A 21,228-nucleotide genomic window follows, 5' to 3' on the forward strand; every position below is an offset into this window, starting at 1 on the left:
AACCATCAGCACTTCTACTGTATGACTAACCAAAACTTTTCCTTCCTAAAAGATTTTATCTTATGTGGTTTTGCTAACTGAATACAACTACCGTACATCTTTGTCTTAACGCAAGTGCGCAGTCGTACCAATAATACGGTAGAACTGTCATTAGTGTAAAACTCTGCAACAATTGTACCACGAGCAACTACCAACTAAGCAGTGGCCTTTGAAAAGTATTTATAAGTATTCCTATGTGTGTCGGTTAAGCTATCTAAATATTTAAAGACATTCCTTGTGTAAATTTAATAAGTACATATTTTAATATAGCATTATTTGTGTAAGTGTTTCTTCAGACTGTTGTACTAACTGGGTTCAGTGTACTTACCTACACTTTGCATCTTCCTCCTATGATAAGCCTGACTGCTCTGGCATGCTACCAAGGTTCCTTGAGTAGCACAGGCTTATACTAAGAGTTGGGGACCTGTATGCCATGGGGATAGTTTTATGAAGTCTTACCTCAAGTGGACTTTAGGAACACTCTCCTAACAGTGACCATAGCATATGTCAAGAGGCGGGTGAACTGTGGTTCGGAGGGGGGAGATTTTGAGGGGGCGGAGGGATATTGGTGCATGCAATTGCAATCTTTAAATGCCATTACGGTACAGATGGGGAAATGGACAGAAACCCTAGCCGACCCTGGGATTGGCTAACAGGGATGCATCTCTCTTCAGCTAAGTTTGCTTCCTCGCAAACGTTGTCACAGAAGGTATTTGCCAGCATATGTCATGTGTTGCCTTTTTGGATGTCAGTAAAATCCAATTTAAGTCGATTTCAGCCCCTCCCCAGGAACAATGTTCTGCTTTATGGGGGTTTATCTGAAAATGTCCAGTAGATGGCAGTGCTGTCCTGCTATATATGTATTCCTGTATCAAATTGAACATTAAAAGCCCTGCTATCTAGTGGACATTTTCAGACATGTTCATAAATTAATATAATCCAAACTGAAACAGAGCATATAATATGTCCCTCTAATTATTTGTTAGATGGGCCGTGTATTTTAAAAAGTAGCAATACAGAGTTAATTATTGGATTCCGGAAGCAACAGGACTTTCTGTTAGCCCCTTGTTGGAGAAGATCTGAATGGTCTGTTTGATCAAATGGTGCATGGTATTCCAATGATTTGTTTAAGTTCTGTTGGGGAAATGGACCCAGGAAAGGTCATTTTTATTCCCATAATACAAAGTTTTCAGCCAAATGTGGTTGAATAGTTTGGTTAATGAAAAGCAGAGCTTTGTCTGGAATTCCCATTTCCCATCAAATTAACTATCCATCTCTTGTTTTATGGTTTCAGAACCTTTTAACCACCCACTTAGTATATATACAACTTTCTATTTTCACCAAGTCCTTCACTGTATGTGATGGGACGCTTAGTTCCTTCCCTACCAGTGGTTGTTCAGTTCTTTGTCCTGCACGCAGCTTTGAAAATGAATAAACCGATCAACCTGTCTCTGACCCCAATGCACCTCCCTCTTCTTCTCCTGTACACCACAATGTATTTTATTTGTGGGTAATTTGAACCGCATGTCAGGCAACTGGACCCACATCCAATCCTTATTTGATTCTTTGCATTTTTGTTTATGTCGTTTTCCTTTTCCATTGCACATTCAGGATTGCAAGTCCAAGAATGCAAAGAACAAGAGCTGCATCAGCACGATCTCTGGATATTTTGCTAAAAAAGCTGTGCATAATACGCATGCGGCAATAAAAGATACATTTGTCCACAGTGGAAAAACACAGTCGTCTGTGATCTTTTGGAGGGAAACAAGGGGCAAGCACTGATCAACACGGTTTTTGAAAGAAATTAAAAACCCTGAAAACACACCACCAGAATTTGAAAAACAAACAACGAACACAGGAAACTCTAGTCATCTGTTGGGAACACTAAAAATGGATCTTCTTTGCTATGAGGCACAATGCGAAAGTACCATCATCTGGTGTCAGAACACTGGATCCCAAGTCATAGGAAGTAGATGCAATGTTGTTTCATGTGCCAGCATGGATGTAGTTTGCATTCCTTCTGTTCATCTGGTGTCAGAACACTGGATCCCAAGTCATAGGAAGTAGATGCAATGTTGTTTCATGCGCCAGCATGGATGTAGTTTGCATTCCTTCTGTTCATCTGGTGTCAGAACACTGGATCCCAAGTCATAGGAAGTAGATGCAATGTTGTTTCATGTGCCAGCATGGATGTAGTTTGCATTCCTTCTGTTCATCTGGTGTCAGAACACTGGATCCCAAGTCATAGGAAGTAGATGCAATGTTGTTTCATGTGCCAGCATGGATGTTTTTTGCATTCCTTCTGTTCATCTGGTGTCAGAACACTGGATCCCAAGTCATAGGAAGTAGATGCAATGTTGTTTCATGTGCCAGCATGGATGTAGTTTGCATTCCTTCTGTTCATCTGGTGTCAGAACACTGGATCCCAAGTCATAGGAAGTAGATGAAATGTTGTTTCATGTGCCAGCATGGATGTAGTTTGCATTCCTTCTGTTCATCTGGTGTCAGAACACTGGATCCCAAGTCATAGGAAGTAGATGAAATGTTGTTTCATGTGCCAGCATGGATGTTGTTTGCATTCCTTCTGTTCATCTGGTGTCAGAACACTGGATCCCAAGTCATAGGAAGTAGATGCAATGTTGTTTCGTGTGCCAGCATGGATGTTCTTTGCATTCCTTCTGTTCATCTGGTGTCAGAAAACTGGATCCCAAGTCATAGGAAGTAGATGCAATGTTGATTCATGTGCCAGCATGGATGTAGTTTACATTCCTTCTGTTCATCTGGTGTCAGAACACTGGATCCCAAGTCATAGGAAGTAGATGCAATGTTGTTTCATGTGCCAGCATGGATGTTGTTTGCATTCCTTCTGTTCATCTGGTGTCAGAACACTGGATCCCGAGTCATAGGAAGTAGATGCAATGTTGTTTCCTGTGCCAGCATGGATGTAGTTTGCATTCCTTCTGTTCATCTGGTGTCAGAACACTGGATCCCGAGTCATAGGAAGTAGATGCAATGTTGTTTCCTGTGCCAGCAGGGATGTTGTTTGCATTCCTTCTGTTCATCTGGTGTCAGAACACTGGTTCCCGAGTCATAGGAAGTAGATGAAATGTTGTTTCATGTGCCAGCATGGATGTAGTTTGCATTCCTTCTGTTCATCTGGTGTCAGAACACTGGATCCCAAGTCATAGGAAGTAGATGCAATGTTGTTTCATGTGCCAGCATGGATGTTGTTTGCATTCCTTCTGTTCATCTGATGTCAGAACACTGGATCCCAAGCCATAGGAAGTAGATGCAATGTTGTTTCATGTGCCAGCATGGATGTAGTTTGCATTCCTTCTGTTCATCTGGTGTCAGAACACTGGATCCCAAGTCATAGGAAGTAGATGCAATGTTGTTTCATGTGCCCGCATGGATGTTGTTTGCATTCCTTCTGTTCATCTGGTGTCAGAACACTGGATCCCAAGTCATAGGAAGTAGATGCAATGTTGTGTAGTTTGCATTCCTTCTGTTCTCTCTCCTCTTGGAATTGCTGGTGAAAATACACAGAAAGAGAGGGATCCTTGGTGTAGGTGGTAGTCCAGTTTTGAACTCAGATGGCAAAGTTTCCCCTACTCGGGAAAATGGCAGTGGAACCAGAATGGCTTGTGCCGAGATATGCTTGCCATCTGAAGCACCCTTCTCTCCTAGAAGCAAGTTGAACTCAACTGCACTTGTTGGTATGGGACGTGAGAGGAATGATTTCCAGAGTATGGGGATCTAATTGAAGACTCGGCAATGGCTATACAATATTACAGGGAGACTTCCACACTGCAGACTTATTCTCCACAATGGGAGTCGTTCCAAGATTGCTGTAAGAATAGATCGGCCTCTCCTCTTAAGCACAATACCCTGATCACATGACCCTATCATCAATTCTGCACAGAGGGCTTCAAAAAGTTCTAGTTGTGCCCACAATCAGGGCACGAGTGGCAATTCGAGCCTCCTATGAACTATGGGGGGAGGCATGTCCAAGGCAAAATGGTATTCGCCCAGGCAGGGGTGTTGCTAGGTCTGGAAAAGATCTGGGGCTCTGCAACTGTCGGGACTCGGGGCTAGCTAGCCTTTTTGGTATAGTCCCTGAGCTTCTATACAGCGCTATGACCAAAAGACCTGGGGCTATAGCCCCCTCAGCCCCTGCCCCCTAGCCACCCCCCTGCACCCACGCATTTCTGTTGGCAAGGTTTGCAGTTAGGATGATCCTCCTTCCTTGGGACTTAACCTTTGTTTTGAGGGCTTTACAAGGGCCCCCTCTTGAGACCTTTAACAACACTTGCCCTGGACTTCTTGACATAAAAAGTAATCTTTATAGTTGCCATAAGCTATTCCTGTAGGTTGTGAGAATTGAGAGCTCTGGCTTTGCTCCTCCTTAAGACTGAGGCCATGTTCAAGTTTGATCTGGGCGGTGTGTACACAGCTTCTTTTCCAGTAGTTAGGGGCGTCCCTCAGGGGCGAGGGGAGCGTTCCTTTTTTTCAACCTCTATGCCAACTCCCGTCATAGTGAGCAGGTGGCCTAGGGATTGGGGTTTTTTCAAAGGTGGGAAGGTGTCAATTCACTCGTAAACTGTGACTGTTCGACAAATACACCCCGTGCATGATGGATTGGAATTTGCCTACAAACGCTTTTGATTGTAGGTGCCAAAAATAATTGTACCCAATATTTCTTCCTATACGAGCAAAGAATAGAGAATGTGAAAAAGTGTGCATGTTTGCAAGACTCTTCACAGAGAACCTGAAAGGATTTGTACAAATTAACAACTATGTCCCAGGCTAATAGTGCAAGAAACCAGCTTTTTGGATAAGCAATCAGTAAAAGTGTGGTTGTATGTTGTGTTATGTTAGCACACTGTCACCCTTGGCGCTATGGCGGATATGTAAGGCAAGAGGGTAAAGGGGGTGTGAGTTAGTAGGATGAGTGGGAGAAAGAGCAAAGGAGCTGTGTTATGCAGTTGACAGCTTCAGTTCGGTTTACACCATTCGCTGAGCGTAGGTGTATTTTGCGGGTGGTAGCCATCATGTGCTGTTGTGCGCGGCTATGTGTGGTTTGTTTCGTTGTTGGGGTATAGTGAGGTGCATGCGAGGAAAATCAGTAGGCCTTGCTTTAAACGGTGCTGCACTGCAGGGCGGAGATAGCACCGATGGTCTACTGGAAGAGCATCAAGCCTCGTGCTCTCTGCTCCATCTTTAGAAATCCCTAATGACTTAAATCAGATGTTCACCTGAGGTGAGCTCAGGACAATGCTTGTGGGGTCTTGGATATCCCTCTGGAGAAAATGAAAATCAAAGGCTGGCCTTTTTCAGAAAACTTTAGTAGACATCTGAACGTGCAATTGTCCTATCAGCATTCATTTGCTGGCATATGTCAAACAGGGGTTGATCGACATCACCTGCGAACATTCGTTCACTTATAATAGTTACAAAAATCCAATCGGACTCATTACGTGCATAATTCATTTTGCAAATTGAAAGCGTCCTGCAGTGGATTGCGGATTCTCTTGCAGGGAAATGACTGACTGATCTAAAACCTAATTGTTTACTCATTGAGCTACTTGCCACTTCACATCGATGAAACCATCAAACTGTGCCCCTTGTCCCCACAACGTGAGGAAACACCCATTAATTTCCTCTAACACTGCCGAAGATATCACAACGTATGTTGTCGTACTCTTTTAATGCTTCTGAAATCGCAGGATTTTGCTTATTGCAGGCTGCAACGTCTGTATCCCGAGCTTATCTCCCACTCCGCTATCACGTGGACTTTGCATACATGTCTTAGCAGTGTGTTGAGCTCTAGAAGATAGGATTATACCTTCTAGATTCAAAGTGCTGTGTTGTTATAGATGCTGGTGTACCATATTTGGCTTTCATTGCTGTTTTTTTTACTTCTGAGAATATTGTAAGGTATTTCCAGACAAGGGTTCCAGGTGGAGGCTGGCTAGCCTATCTCTCGCTGTAGTGGCGCTGCGTGTTCACGGTCCGCAGACGCCAGCAGACCGTCAGCATGCAGCGCCACCACGGCGTGAGATAGGCTAACCAGCCTCCAACTGGAACCCTAACCTGGGCCACCAGCCACCAGCTCTAACTCGAGTCTGCTGCCACTTGATCTTTGCCTTGATAAAGACTTCGGTTGAAACGCACGTCGGCTTTTTCTTTTGTTTCACCAAATTGGCACCAAAGGCTATTGTCTATGATAGTGTGAAAACACACATAAATTACCACAAACATGACCCCAGGATTGGACTATTACTGTACTGTCGGATCTCTCTGCAATTGGACTATCAAACCAAGCTGGCGCCCACAATTAACAAAGGTTTGTCACCCCACCAAGCATCAAATCATCTGGGGACCTAGGAGTTAGTACCCAGACAAACCATGTGGCAGGCGGCAGGCTAACCGATAAACATTAATAGGAGGTGCGCAGAGGACCGGATGTCCCAACACCAAAAACTCCTCACCCCTTTTGAAACTCTATTTCCATACAATTTGTTTCTGAGGACAGGTTCTTCATTTTAACCTAAAGTACTGGGCCTCATTATGAAGTCAGTGGTAAAACCCGCCGGTAGGCGCCGGCTACCCCTGACCAGATAACACTGTTTCCACCGTCCGATATCCTGGTGCAACTGGGATAGCATGAGCGGCGGCAGAATGGTAAATCCATATCCCCGTGGAATCCCATAGGACTCCATGGGAATGGGGTCACTGAAGCACCGGCACTGTTGTTAATGGAGCCGGTGCTTCAATGAAAACACTGCTGGTAGAGGCCTGAATTCCTGGCAGGTCAGGTTTGCTGGGAGTTCTGTGCTGCTACCAGCAAACCCATACTTTGGCGGTCTGGAAAGGGTGCTGGTACGTTGCTACGGGCACCTGTATTTCCGGATCGCCAAACTTGTAATGATGCCACAGTACTGCCTCAGTGTCACATGAATCTGAATATGGACTTTCCTGTGTCATATTTAGTGCCATTATCTACAAAACAGGAAATGTTCTATGTAATTGATGTCAGATGGACAGTATTGACTTATTTCAATAGGGTATCCTATTTTCGTCAAACTGATTGCTTGTTTCTAATGTTTGGTTCAGCCAGGCAAGGCTGAAGGCCTTCTGCTACTTTCTTGAGTAGGGGGTTGTGCTCAACCATTACAGAGGTTTATGGAAGTGCAGGGTTTTTCATTGATAAGGATGCTGATCATCAGGGAATGTTGCTTCTTCCTGAGTAGAAGCTGGAGGAGTTCCAATCTTGTATGTTTGCAGAATGGCTATGTGATGAATCAACTTCTGGGGCACCAGTGGTTCAGGGTGAATATCGGTTTCTAAACCATCAATCAGCCCCACATCTCTAGTACACCAGAAGGGTTCTGAACAGATTGGAATAACAAAGAACTCGGGTGGCTCGAAAATGTCCTTTAAAGCGGACGATGGTAGATGCTCGTTGAGGCACTTCTCCCAGCTTCATCAAAAGGTTTGTGTCTTCCTTTAACGCGGATTGCTCACAGATGTGGAGTGTGTTCAGCTGCCTTGTCCTTGGTTGTAGGTTCAGAGACCTTCTGGCACTCCCTGTTCAGGGAGCTTGCTGCAGAGCCTAGCAGGGAATGCTGTGTGCTGACTGGGTACCGGTTCTGGAACAGCTGGAGTGTCCTCTGGGTTCTGTATCTCCATCTGTTCCCTCAGAGATGTTTAGGGGAGGGATCCTGCTTCCCTCTTTGGATATCCTGGCCTTCCATCACTGGCGGAAGCTGTAAGGTAGACTGTACCTTCAGCCAGGGTCCAAGGTTGAGTTCTTCTTACTGACTTCTTGTGAAGTCTTCAGGTGATCTGCCAAAAGAAGGGTGTGACCCTCTTTTAAAGCCCAGTTGGCCACATTGATTGGTGTAGGCTAAGACTACCTTAATAAACAGAACCTGGGGTCCATACCAACCATTTCCTGCATGCATGAGGTCATCACCAGAGTGCTTTGCAACAGGAAAGGTAAAGGGGTAAAAACAGGAACAAGGTGTGCCCCAGAACTAAAATGGCGGAATCCTTTTTTCAACAGAAAGAGCTCTGGGCTCACTCCCTTGTGACACTAATTCCCATCCATCTTCCTGTCTGTTGTTGATCAAAGAGTCTCTCTGGTTAATGGTCCTCTCTGTAGTTCCTGATTAAAGCGGCAGGTCTCCCTTGAAGCTGAGGTGAGACTAGATTCTCTGGCTCCTGCAAACCACATTCTCACAATTATGAATGGGGTCCCCTGCGGGGTGGGCTACTGTAGCACCAGTCCCAGATATGACCCTCTGTTGGTATGTTAATCGCTGCAACCAGCTGCAGTGCCTAACAAAAGAGCATGGCGGTTCCATGGAACCTTTAATCAGGCAGACCATGGAAGGGGTAAGGTTGCCCCCCCTTTCCTGGAGATGACATTGCATACTGCTGGCTGTCACATTTCAACTAAATATGTCAGGGGAAGACGGTGCATGTAGGCGTGTCCAGCCCGATGTACGTGGGTCTATGCTTTTGTCATGTTGTGAGCGTAGGAAAATGTGTGTGTATTAGCCCCACACATTTTCCGGAGGTTGGTCTACCATCATTCCATTTAATTAAAAATTTCAAAAAGACCATGGGGATGGTTGAATTCAGCACAAGCCACTTGGGCTACACCTGACACTTATGTTTCTCATTACATGGTGAGGGTAAGTGCAGATTCTGGTGGTGGAACCTTATGCTAGCAAGTGTTTACCTTTCCTATCGGGATGCAGACATACCAATGAAGTAAATAATGTGATGAGGAAGAGTAGGACTTCGGGTAATGGGGATTGCGATTTGTAATTTTGTCAGTAACATCAGTACTTCTAAGTAGCATGGGCAACATGTAGCACTATTCAACTCTCCATTGCTTTACTTGTTTTCACTTATACATAGCATTGATTATCAATATCTACAAACACTGGCTTTAGCCCGTACAGTTTTCAATAAATAAGTGCTACACAATCTCCTTTGAACAGTAGAATGGTTTGATCAATACAATTTCCATATTCTTGCATTGTCAGGCTTTTATAGGGTGGCTAGAAATATTAGATGTGTTGCCATCATGGTGCTGTGAGAAGACCTAGAAGTTTAATCATTTGAAAGGAAAAGTTGGAGATGCCTGGAACATCTCTGAGATGCCCTTGAGCAAACCTTTTTATATTACATGGGCAAATCAATTTCCCATATATACGCCAGGTTTTCTCCAGTTTTAGGATCTGTGAAGGAAGTTTAAGGTTACAAGTGCAAAATCGAGACGTTCAGAGGCATTTCCTAATTAGTTACAAATCACATCTTTGAGAATCAGGCTTAATTGTTTTCCCCCCTCCAGAAGCTCCTAAGCAACTGCGGACAAGAGATTGTTCCTTTAAAACAAAACCACTTAATGGGACTTGGAATAGAGGCTACACTCAGTAAATCCTTAAGGAATAATTGATCGCATTGAAAGACTAGTAATTTCAATTTCTTAAAAACTAGCTTTAAGGCACACAACAATAACAGCTGGTGCACTGTCCATTGCATCTCACATCTCTCTTACTTAAATAGTCTAACAATAGCCCCTTTTGAGTGGAGTGGAGTTAAGGTGTCACCAAGACACTGAATCTATAAGAGACCATGTGCAGTGATCTGTGCTGCCAAATGTTGACATAAAATGATATTTTTAAAAAGAAAATATGGTCAACAACTGGGGTAGTCAACGTTGGAGTGAATGTGGATGGAGATGTTAAAGGACGTGGTATTGCAGCATGTCTTGGTAGATTTTAAAAAACGCCATTTTAGACAGATTCTCCAGATCCTGTCTGCTGCAGGCTAACCAAAATCTATATAAGGTGGATGGTGTTGAAAGTATCCAGTAGGACCTATAATATCAGTGGTGCAGAACTGGCATTGCAGGTTTGCAATCAGCGAGCAGCAGGTCAGGGCAGTATGTCTTCAGCTAGTTAGAGTTCAGTGGGCATGCATTGTCTGAGTAGTGAAAGGGATCCCAGATTGACAAAGTGTGAAGATGCAGAGAAGGTAGCATGACATGGACACTTTAACCATGACATTTGTGGGTAAGCGGAATGAGTACGCGAGGGTAGGTCGTGGATGTTGAGAGGAGAGAGACAGTATGATGGAAATGATTAGGGAATGGAGTCATGGACTTTGACGATTTCCATCTGGAAAAAAAGGTGTGTGTGTGTAAGGGATAGGGGGTTTCATCGTAGGAGATTTTGTCGAAGCCAAATCCATCATACTATATGTGGGGGTGGGTAAGGGTTTTAATGGAGGTGGAGGGGCAAAGGGGGCTGTGGGAGTCTCCCCCACATATACATGCGGCCAAATGGCTTAAAAAAAAAAAAGATGTAGATGGATTTGCATTCGACCAAATCTCCTCAATTAAATCACACAGAACTGTGTGTAAAATAGGAAAACCTATAGGAAAATGATGGTAACCTTAGAGCAATGGTGGCTACGATGAAGTTGCCAAGGAAACAGAGAGGCAGTAGTTAGGAGTCTATCAAGCACGAAGTGGAGCTTCTTTAAAACCTGTGCCGAGTGGTGATAGAACAATTAGATGTTCAGAGTGAGAGAGTGACATCTAAGGCAGACTGACATGTCTTTAAAGAAAGTTGGGATCATGTCAAGGTTGCCTAAGTGGTGATGGAGAGGGAGCTGTGGAGATTGATATCTACTTCTCATGGTGTGGGGAGCGCAGCTTCACATCTGTCAGGTTTAGGGGCATATGTCAGGTCTACATCTGATGGATAGATGGGTCAGTTATAGCAGAGTACTGCGTGACCTTTCTCAATTCTTTCCTTGACATTGACAGGGCCCCTGTGGAAGCTGCTGGACCTTCTCCACCACTGGTTGCCTGGAGTCTGCTGTGGCCATCGCAACTGGGAAACTTATGTCATTGGTAAGAGAGAAGGGTACTGTCATCATTGCTAGCGTATGAGGGCATGGCGTTGCCATTGGTACAAAAGAAGTGCTCTTGTCACTGGTGAGAGTATACGCTGCCGTTAGTGGTACAAAGGGATATTGCCGGTCCAGCTAAGAGGGTACACAGCTGTGACTGTGGAGAAAGAGCAATTGTGTTGAAAAGCACATCCTCCCACCTGCCGAGCACATCATACACAGACGCGAATGGATAGCTGTGCACTATTGTTTTCCCTCACCGTCCCACTGGAAATGCAAATCGCAAGTGATATGAGAGAGACAATCCTGTCATGGCTATGAGAATATTGTTGTCATTGGTCACAAACGTTTCTGGCTGTTTAGTGGGGACATTGATAGCTCAGGACTTATGCCCCCCAAACGCAAATCTCACATGATGACTGGATGTTATGATGAAGTACACTGCTAAAACCTGAAGGTGGATGGTGGGGCAGGGGGCAAGGTCACCACCAGTTTGTTATGGTCCTGGCTGCGGCGTGCAGAGGATCCACCCCCAACCTGCCACAGAAGGGAGGCAGTGGGTTGCTACACGTGGTCATAGAAGACTGCCCCTTAAACGGGGAGGCAGGTGGGCTAGCATAATCTTTTGCAAGCCAAAGCCCCAGGAGACACTCCATAGTTTCGATGGGACAGATGTATACAACTCATGTGAGACAAAGAGTAACGCATGCGCTAAGTGTAGCAGCACAGGAAACATAGAGAAGGCGCCAGCGTCTCAGCATGTGACACGCTTCAGCTTAAAGACAGTGAGAGGGCCGCACAGCAGCTGTCTCCTGCGAGGCAAGCATCTCACATGCACAACGAATCTTGGAATTCAATATAACAAATGGACATTAAGCAATCTCGGGCAGTGGACACAGAGAGTGTGCAGTAGAGCAAGCCGCTGATCACGATCCCAGGACACAAACTATACCCACCTGAATCCACTTGACTGAGACCTCTTGTCTGGGTGCAGTGCATGTCCCAAATAAGTCACGTGGGAAAATGGAGAGGTGTTGGAGTTTAGAGATCGAGTAGGAGTAATGCGGCGGTGGGCTAGAGGAGCAGGTTTGTAGGAGGCGAGGGAGAGGCCGATAAACAGAAGATGAAAGAGACATTTTCCAAGAAAACAGGTGGTTAGAGTTAATGGGCCTCATTACAACCCAGGCGTTAAGAGGTTAACGGCACCGCAAAAGGTGTCAGCACCGTTAAACCCTTAACGCCTGATTACGAGGTCCTTTTGCGGGTGGCACTTTAACGCCTTCTTTTAGCAGGCGTTAAAAAAAGCAACCCGCAGTGACCTAGGAGCTAATTACGGCACCGTAATTTACGGTGCCGTAATTAGCGCCTTCCCCAGTCCCATTGAGCCCTATGGGGCAAAAATGGGAATGAGGAAGGGCCATGGCGGCATGGGGAATTACCGCCCCGCCAACCTCGGAATGGGGCGGTAATTCCCCATTCTGCCATGGCGGAGTCGGTAAGTTACCGGCATGGACCATGGTGCTATGAGCACCATGGTCCAACGCCTGGGTCGTAATGAGGCCCAATGAAGAGGAGGTTGGGGGAGGTAACATCGAGGTATATGGAGGAAAAGAAGACCAGTACTCAAAAGGAGACAAAACAACATTAAGGAAGAGGGGGAGTTAAGTACTAAACCAGGGGCAGAGAACAATGTTGAGGAGGAGGTGATCAGTCTCAAGAATGAGTTAGACTGGAACACTAAAGATGGGTAGATCAATGTTGAGGTGGAGAATAACAGTGGGGAGAGGAGCAGATTGGAGCAGATACAGCTTATTGGAGGGGAATGGACTGGAGTGGAGTGATGGGATTGGAGAAAGGAGGTGGAACACCAGAAAGAAGGAAAAGTAGCCCGGGGTTGGGGGCGCTGCATCAGAAGACACTGCAAGGAAGAGACCTTGCAGTCAATGGGTGCTAGTGGCCAAGTGGAGGAACGATGGCTTGACGAAACGTTGAGGAGACACAAGGAGGAGAAGGAAGAAGAAAGAGTGGAGTTAGGCTTCCCTTCAGGCACAAGCACATTGCAAAACATTTAGGACAGGTCTGGACATGGAGAACCAGACATGGCCAGGATAAAAGGCTGCACCAAAAGCAAAATTAGACAGATTCTGGTTGCTTAGACTTTGGTGTCATCTTTGGTATCAGGGCCAATTGCAGCCAGACCAGACTGTTGCCACCGCAGAGGCCTAGAAAGTCTTTGGATCTCTGAACCCAAGTGAGAGACTTCATCCGGAGAAACAGAGATGGAAGAGCAGACGTGGGAAGAGTACTGTAACAGAAAGCCAGGACGAGCAAGAAGCGCTGGGACACTGCCATTTCCCCAGACTGTTAGTGGCCAAGAAACAGAGCTTTATTATGAGTGAGCCTGGTCGGGAAGAACATTTGGAAAAAGATCTGAGGTATTAGAAACCCAGGACACTGTTTTGTTCCTGGAAGTTGGCCCCTTTGCATAAACCGATCTTAATAAATCTATACCTTTGTATCTATTTCTGTGTGAGTCTTTCATCAATCCTACCCACCCTTGTTACAAAGGATGCTACTTTCATTGGCCTCCCACGCACAGAACACATGCCACTTAGCAAAGAAGCAATTGAAGTAACTGAGTCAGAGGCAGCTGTGATAGGCAAAGACATTTAATCAAAACCCTGTGGCCAGATTGCAGCCACACATTTGAACAGCCGGCCAGAAGTGGTCATAACCGTCACATTCTAGGATGCCATGATAACATCAGTGACATTCATGTATTTTATAACAATCAGTTTAGTATAGAACTGACCACCAAAGCCTCATTCTCCCTCCCACATAATGCAACACTTATAAAAAGCATTTTCAGGAGAAACACTGATCTGTACAGCCTCCGACTCCTACTGGCACAGGGGTCTGCAGCCTGTTGCTCTCCAGATATTTTTTTACTACAATTCCAATGACTCTCCACCATTAACTATGCTGGCTAGGCTTGGTGGGAGGGAGTTGTGGTCCAAAACATCTGGAGAGCCAAAGGTTGTAGACCCCTGTACTATCAGATCATATCAAAGTTGTAGAAGACAGTGCCCCTCACTGTTGCTATGGCGTCAATAATCTGCATGCTGTGACGGGGTCCACCACAAATAAACAGGAATAACCACACTGACACCGTCTGTCAGTCCAAGAGTCTTTATTTTCTTAATACAGACAGAATGGCTGGAGATTCTTGTGGGAGATTTTTAGAGCCTACTGGGATCTTTAGGACAGTTGGCGCTAGGCGTCGGTAATGGTTGCGATGGCTAAGGCTATAGGTGATATCCCTAAAACGTTAACTGACCTACTCCCTAGACGATTTCTAGATGTTCCTCTTCTAGCCCCGCTTAGTGTTCTAAGCAGCTTTTCGTGATGGTGCCTTCTTCTGTAGGGGTCCCTGGTTCTCCACACACACACAATCTCACCTGACCATCTACTACTCTGGCGTCCCAAGATGTTCCCTTCCTTGCCACGCAAATCTCCCTCTTTTGTTATACTCTGACTTCCTGCCTCCACACTTTGATGTTACTTGTCTTCCTACTTCGCAATTCCTCCATTCACTATTGCCACTCCCTCCTATTACCACTGTTATTTTTCTCCTTCCTAAGTCTCCTTGCCACTACTTCCTCTCCACTACTACTACTACTACCTATCTGCTCTTATCACTACTCCTACTCCACTACCGCTTCTCAATACTAAAACCTCTCTACAACCACTACCAATCCTTGCTACCACTGCTCCACCTTTACTACTACTACTTCCACTGTACTATGCTGCTGTCTCTCTACTCTCTCTACCACACTCTGCTCCTGCCACTAACACTACTTCTTACCACTGGGACGACCTCTCTGTTCCACTATTACTTCACTACTCCCACTACCACTTCCTCCCACCACCACTACTACTCTTACTCTACTCCTAGTACACTCACTCCTTACTCCAATGCATAAACACTACACATACCCCTCTCTCCATTAACCTCCACACTCCTGCCACGCTCTTCTCCTCTGTTCTCTCGGATGTCCTCCTCCAACTAACCCACACTATGCTGTTGCCACACTGCTTCTTAAATATCCCTCCCCCTCCCAGGACTGTCCAACTTACCCTACCAATCACTTTCCTGTCTCCAGGGGGTGTGACAGGAGAAGGCCTTGGGGATAGCATAAAAGGGCTTGCAAGCCTTGCCCCCTTTCCATGGTCCTGCCCCATTCCTTATGTACCAAGCAGAGTAGCCCATAGGGGTCTGCTGTCCCTTCTTCTGGCCTTTGTTTAATAAGGCAATCCCCGGTGGGTTAGTGGAATTCCCTAATCACTGGTGGTGAAGTGGTTTTCCCTTCATATGGCCTCCTCAGAGGCCTTTATTCAATAAGACATAATCATGGTGGTTTAGTGGGGCTTCTCTCCTTTGGCCTTCGCAGAGGTTTTTATTTATTACCTGAATCCCAGGTGTTTAGGTGGGATTGTTAGGACTGTCTGGAGACCCTTTTTTATCCATAGAAATACCTAGTGGTGTAGTGGTTTACTTTCCCCGTCGCAGGCTCCAGGATGCCGCCCTGACTCTTAGGGTCTCCATGGCATCCTCTTCACTTGCGGCGGCGTTGCTGCGCTTAACGGATCCCACAGCACCTCGCATGCCGTTGCTGCATGGCTCGCCCTCTGTGCCTCTTGATGTGGGCACATCCTCCTCCTCTCAGAGCCGACATCAGCTGAGCCCTCCGTGGTGGGCCAAATGGCGACTGTAATCTTCGCTGTGGGAGCCAGCCGCAGCACTGCCTGGCTATCCCTGGCATCCTGCTGCTGTTCTCCCGCCTTCCCCATGTGCTCTGCCACGGCACCTCCATCATTGCATGTACAGAAGGGTTGGAAGGTGTTATGTGTGACCCTCCTGAGTGTATTGCCCCTTCAAATATAAAGGAACTCCTGCGCGAGGAATGATGACAAAGGAGGCGCTGAAGAGTTACTTTTAAAGCAGGGGACCCTTGAAAGCAGCTGGGACTTCAATAGCAGGCACATACACAGATGACAGGAAGATCGATAAGGTGGCACAGAGGAGTAAAGGGGAAGATCAGGAAGGCTACACTGGGCCCATCTTTGCAGGGACAGGGAAAACATGGAGATGAACAGAGTCAAATGCAAGGGGGAACAGACACACCAGAAGCCTTTCAGAACACTAGACCTAAGTGCACCTGATCGGAGTCCAACGAGGTTCAGCAACGTTCCTCCTTCTACAAGGAACTACGAGCAGTGCCAAATGGAGCGGGACATCTGTGCACGCCACCATCCTTTGTTGGTGTCTACTGCAAACTGTTTGTAAATGGGTGTGTGTATACTGCAATCCATTGTGTTGTAAATGGCTGTGTTGGTATGTATGTGTCCTGCCATGAGCCATTGTTGTGGTGTGTGTGTGCTGATATCTTTCATTGGTTGGTACGTGCAGATGTCTGTGCTGTCATCCAATATTGTTGGGGGGGGGGTTGGGGTGTGAGAGTGTGAGTGTGAGTGTGAGTGTGAGTGTGAGTGTGAGTGTGTGTGTGTGTGTCCCCGTCCGTGGTGGAGTATGCACAGCCTTGTTAACCCGTGTATAGAGATAGGATATATGCACCCCACCAGTGCCACAAATTTCACCATAACAAGATTGCTATCTTAAATTCTGCACATATTCAGGAGCTGCTACCTCCATAAAATCAAATCAGGATGTTGCAGTACTAAAAGGTTACAGGCATGTGTTACTGTATCTTGAGTATTTGTGCTGAGCTCTTAATTGACCAGCAGTCAGTGACCCCCCAATTACATTTGTTTTGCAGCACCCTAATAATATGTATTTTTACAAATACACGGTGTTATGCTGTTCATGTTCCTTTTCCTTCCAAATTGCTTGTTGGAGAGGCAGTCCTGTTTACTATGGTGGTTGCTGGTGCATTTGATAATCATATTCCCTTATGTCTATTATTTGTTCCCATCTTTCTCTCTCTGCAGTCAGAGCAACAGCTTGTGGATTGTGCCCAAGCTTTCAACAATCATGGCTGCAGTGGGTGAGTCTTCCAGTTGTTCATTTTGTGGTATGCTGCCTCCTGGTCTGCGCATTCATTATAAGGGTGTGACAGACCTTCAGTGTGCATGTGAATTGTGCCCTGTTTTGATATCGAATGATGAATGATTGAGAACGCTTGCGTTCTGCTGAAATTCTGGGTCTAAAGTGGGGATAGCCAGGATATTGTTACAGGCTTCCCGCCACCTGATCTTCGGCAGGCTACTATTTCTAGCTTGTCAGTTGAGTCTCCTGAGGGCCTCACTGTGTTATAGCATGGAATATGCTGGCCTTGATTTGTTATCCTGTGACTTGATGATCTTACTGATCTTCATTGTTATATGTTCTGGTCTGATCTTAACATGTCATATCATGACTTGTTCTAGTTTCACCTTACTACACCCTAGCTTCTGCTTCTTTCTGTTCGGATATACTATGAGGTGCGCTTGTTTCGCAGTAATATTGTGTGAGGTACACAGTATATTGTGATGGCTACCTTTATGCTTGCCTGTGTACCTGATTGCCCCACACTTACTGCTAATCGACTAGGAAGACATTGAGGGAGGAGAGTTCAGCGCATTTGTTGACATCCACTTTTTTTTTTTAAATGTAGCCAGGCAGGAAGATGCTGAACCTCCAAGTTCAAGAACCATTTTCTCTGTTCTCTCGCATTAACACCACTTGACACGAACATATGGTTCGAATATGGGAAAAAGGAAAACCTGTTGCACCCAACTGTCTAAATAGCCCCACCAAGGCAAGTGCCATGGTGAACGATTGTGAACTGAATTTTTAATCTTCTTGGTGCTACCAAACAATCCATATTACCTCTGATTGTTTCCTTAGGTGAGCTTGCAAAGAATTGCCCCAAGTATTCACTGCTATCTATTGGTAAGGCAACCTGGGTAAAGGTAGAGCGGCTCTACACTGAAGTCCAATGTTCAGTGACAATAACAAAACAAAAAATCATTTTTGTTAATGACTTCTTTTTGATGAATTGAACTGCCATCCATAAATAGAAAGGGTTATTAGTGGGGAAGGAGGGCTGGTAAATGAAAACAAATTTCATTTGAAGAGGGATAGAGTGAAGGTTAAGAGGGTAAGAGGGGATGGAACCTAACTAATAGAAAAATCTATTTGTCAAAAAGGGAAGTCATCAAAATGGCCCATATCAGGCAATCTATTTGAAGGCATCATTGTCATTCTTCTCTTCCAGATTCAGGCGAAAAGATAAAACACATGAATACTGTTTAATAGTGCACAGAACAGCCGGAAATGAAGATAATGGATCTGGAACAAATCGAGCATTTCACCAGTGAATTACCCTCCTGTCCTCATCCCTGAATGCCTCTGAACTGTTGCCACCTCCTCAGTCTCACTAACAGGGGCTCCAGAGCAAAGATAAATAGGATTGTTCAGAGGAGGTAGCCATGTATTGTTCTAGAAAGAAAAGGCATGTATTACTACCTGCCAACCCTTAGTGCACTCCCAAGGGAATACAATCCCAAAACGTATTAGTGTAGACAGGCACGTGAGCTTTAATGGGATTCTCACTGCTTGCAGTTCTGAGTTTAACTGAGGATATAGTTTCTTTTCTCAGGGTTTTAAGTTACTAAGGTGCGAGGGGGTTGAAGTGGGTGTGTAGCCACCGCTTAACTGTTGAGTCACCAAACAGTTGTGTTTTACTTTTTTGATTCAGTTCACAGGGTTTCACAATTCATAGATCAGTTATTTGATATAAAACATTACAACTTTAGGAAAAGTAGAAAAACCCTTCATGGGTTGTTTTAATCAAAATATATAATTTTTTCAAAACCTTATTGTTAGACACACTCTAAATCATAAGACTTTTTTTCTCTCATACATGAATTCACAAGATCCCTTTTTAAGTAACGACAAAATAAAGTCAACAAATTTCTTGGTTAAAAGTCACCAAACCAAAATAGTATCAAGATTTGTCAATGTGTTGCCAACGCGTTTCGGACTTTTCTGACAGTCCATCTTCAGGGCCAATGACACTATTTGTTCCAACAATACATATGTTCTTGAATTCAATTCCTACTGTAAAAACATAGACAGTATTTCACTATTAGTGTTTTATCACTTGTTCAAAATTGGAAAACTCAACTGTAGGAAATTATAACTTGAAAAGTTACATTTCAGACAACTCAAAACATTTCTCTTAACGCACCCTCTTCTGATGCCACTGGCACCTTGTTTTCTGATTCTTGGACACCCTCTTGTTGATAGGTTTAACTGCACCTAATCTGCTCTCTATATGAACAATAGTACTTCAAGGAGATGTGTTCTCAAAGAGTGTCTAGAGAAAACAACAGGGGGAAAAAATGTGTATACTCAGTATACTTTTCTCAGGAGTGTATTTATAAATTACTGTAGTGAACCGCTATGTGTTAGTGGAGTAGAAAAAGGGGGGGGGTTACCTCTCCCCCATACTGTTGGTCTAGCTGTATCATTCTGACTAGACCAGTGGTCAATCTAACCTCTTAAAATGTGCATGGTATTCATAAAGTGATACAGTGTAAAGACCAGGGCTTCGTCCGTTAAATCAGTTCTGAATCTATTTCTCACCTCTATGCACTGCGTGCGTGTGTGTTGGAAGTCCTTGGGTATCTGGAGCATCAAGCGGTTTTCTCCGGTCCATAGCGTTTCCCAGTGATTACTGTTCTAAATAGTATTTAGAGAGTCTGTGCGCATGCCCGTGAGCGGGCCGGACCGCATCATTCTCGTGCATGCGCATGGTGGAAGCTCGTTTTTAATGTATTGATTAGTGTATTTGTATACGCGTGAGCGGACTGGACCGCTAACTTCTCACGCATGCGTGTAGATAGGAGCTGAGTGGGATCTCCTAGGGCATGCGCGGGTGAACAGTGTGAAACCTCCGCCGCGCAGACGCTGTCAGCGTCCAGTCGCAACTCGGTTCAGACACACTGTGCCTCCACGCATGCATCTATGCATTTCTGATGTTCCTCTGGAGGGGACTACACCGTATCCTGACTTGCAGCTTCGGGAGCTGACGGTTTCCAAGTATGACCACTTATCTCATCCATTGGGAGTGATAAGATGGATTATTTTAGTCGATCTGGTTGTGTTGAAAAATTTACATTTAAAAGTCCTGACAAGGATATGTGTCGTAGGGCCACAGCATGAATGAGTGGGGAGTAACGCAGACGACTAGTCTGCTTGGGTCCCCGTCTATTCCATGTTGCGGCTGAAATGTGGCATGATTATATGTGATTCCACTGCAATTATAGGCTACAAAAATAGCCTGTTCTGTTCAAAAGTATTGCCTGGTTTGTGTCGTGCTTTGATCTACTGAGAGTCTTTCTTGTCTCGCTCCTGCCTCTCTGCTACCTGAAAGGCCTGTCGTTTTACATTTAACACATTGGTCTCTGCCAATTTGATGGCTCACATTCTAAAGTGGCAGCTTGTGTGCCTTAATCTCCCAGTCTCTTTCCTTTAAACAAAGATAATCTATTGCAGCTAGCATCAAAACATTTTAGACATATGCATCAGTCAGTCACCATATGGATTCACGTTAAGGTACATTTATACTGCCAAGTCCGGTATCAGGAGATAAGCTAAGATATGTTAAGGAGAGGAGACACCTTCACATCTTTCTTGCTTTGAACCGAATTTTGCTTTTACATATAATTAAACATAACTGGCATCAAGACATTTTGGACATGTGCATTAATCAGTCTATACTACCGAATCAGGTATCGGGAGATAAGGTAGAGTATATTTAACAGGAGAGACATCTGCATATTTTCTTGCTTTAACCCGAACTTTGCTTATACATACATTCAAACATAACACATTAGATCAAATTCTACGTTCATGCCTCTAGGGCTAAGGCAGTCAAGGATGTCGATCCATATTATCGCCCTCTGATGGAGAGTTCTTACAATGTCTCCGCCTCTAGGGCCAAGTTTTACATGTTCAAGTATCACACATTTCATTTGTGCTACCGAATGTCTAGCTTCTGAGAAATGTATTGCAACAGGTGATTTTTGACTCTTTGTTCTGATGTTAGATTTGTGCTCCGACCATCGGATTTTAACTTTTCTGGTGGTCATGCCCACATAAAATAGGCCACAAGGACACTTGAGTCCATAAATGACGTTTGATGCATCACACGTGCAAGAGTGTTTCAGGGGGATAGGTTTTCCTGT

General features: G+C 44.9%; 1 protein-coding gene across 1 annotated transcript in view; it reads left to right on the forward strand.

Moving 5' to 3' along the window:
• CTSH (cathepsin H) overlaps window positions 1–21,228 on the forward strand; it is a 130,142-nt gene that overhangs the window by 68,456 nt on the left and 40,458 nt on the right. Inside the window, exons 6-7 of the mRNA XM_069624183.1 lie at window positions 10,889–10,975; window positions 16,984–17,039. Of these exons, the coding sequence (XP_069480284.1) occupies window positions 10,889–10,975; window positions 16,984–17,039 (143 nt within the window). The remainder of the gene's footprint in view (window positions 1–10,888; window positions 10,976–16,983; window positions 17,040–21,228) is intronic.

This window comes from Ambystoma mexicanum, chromosome 11, assembly GCF_040938575.1.
Source record: "Ambystoma mexicanum isolate Mex_15411 chromosome 11, UKY_AmexF1_1, whole genome shotgun sequence".
NCBI lineage: Eukaryota > Metazoa > Chordata > Amphibia > Caudata > Ambystomatidae > Ambystoma > Ambystoma mexicanum.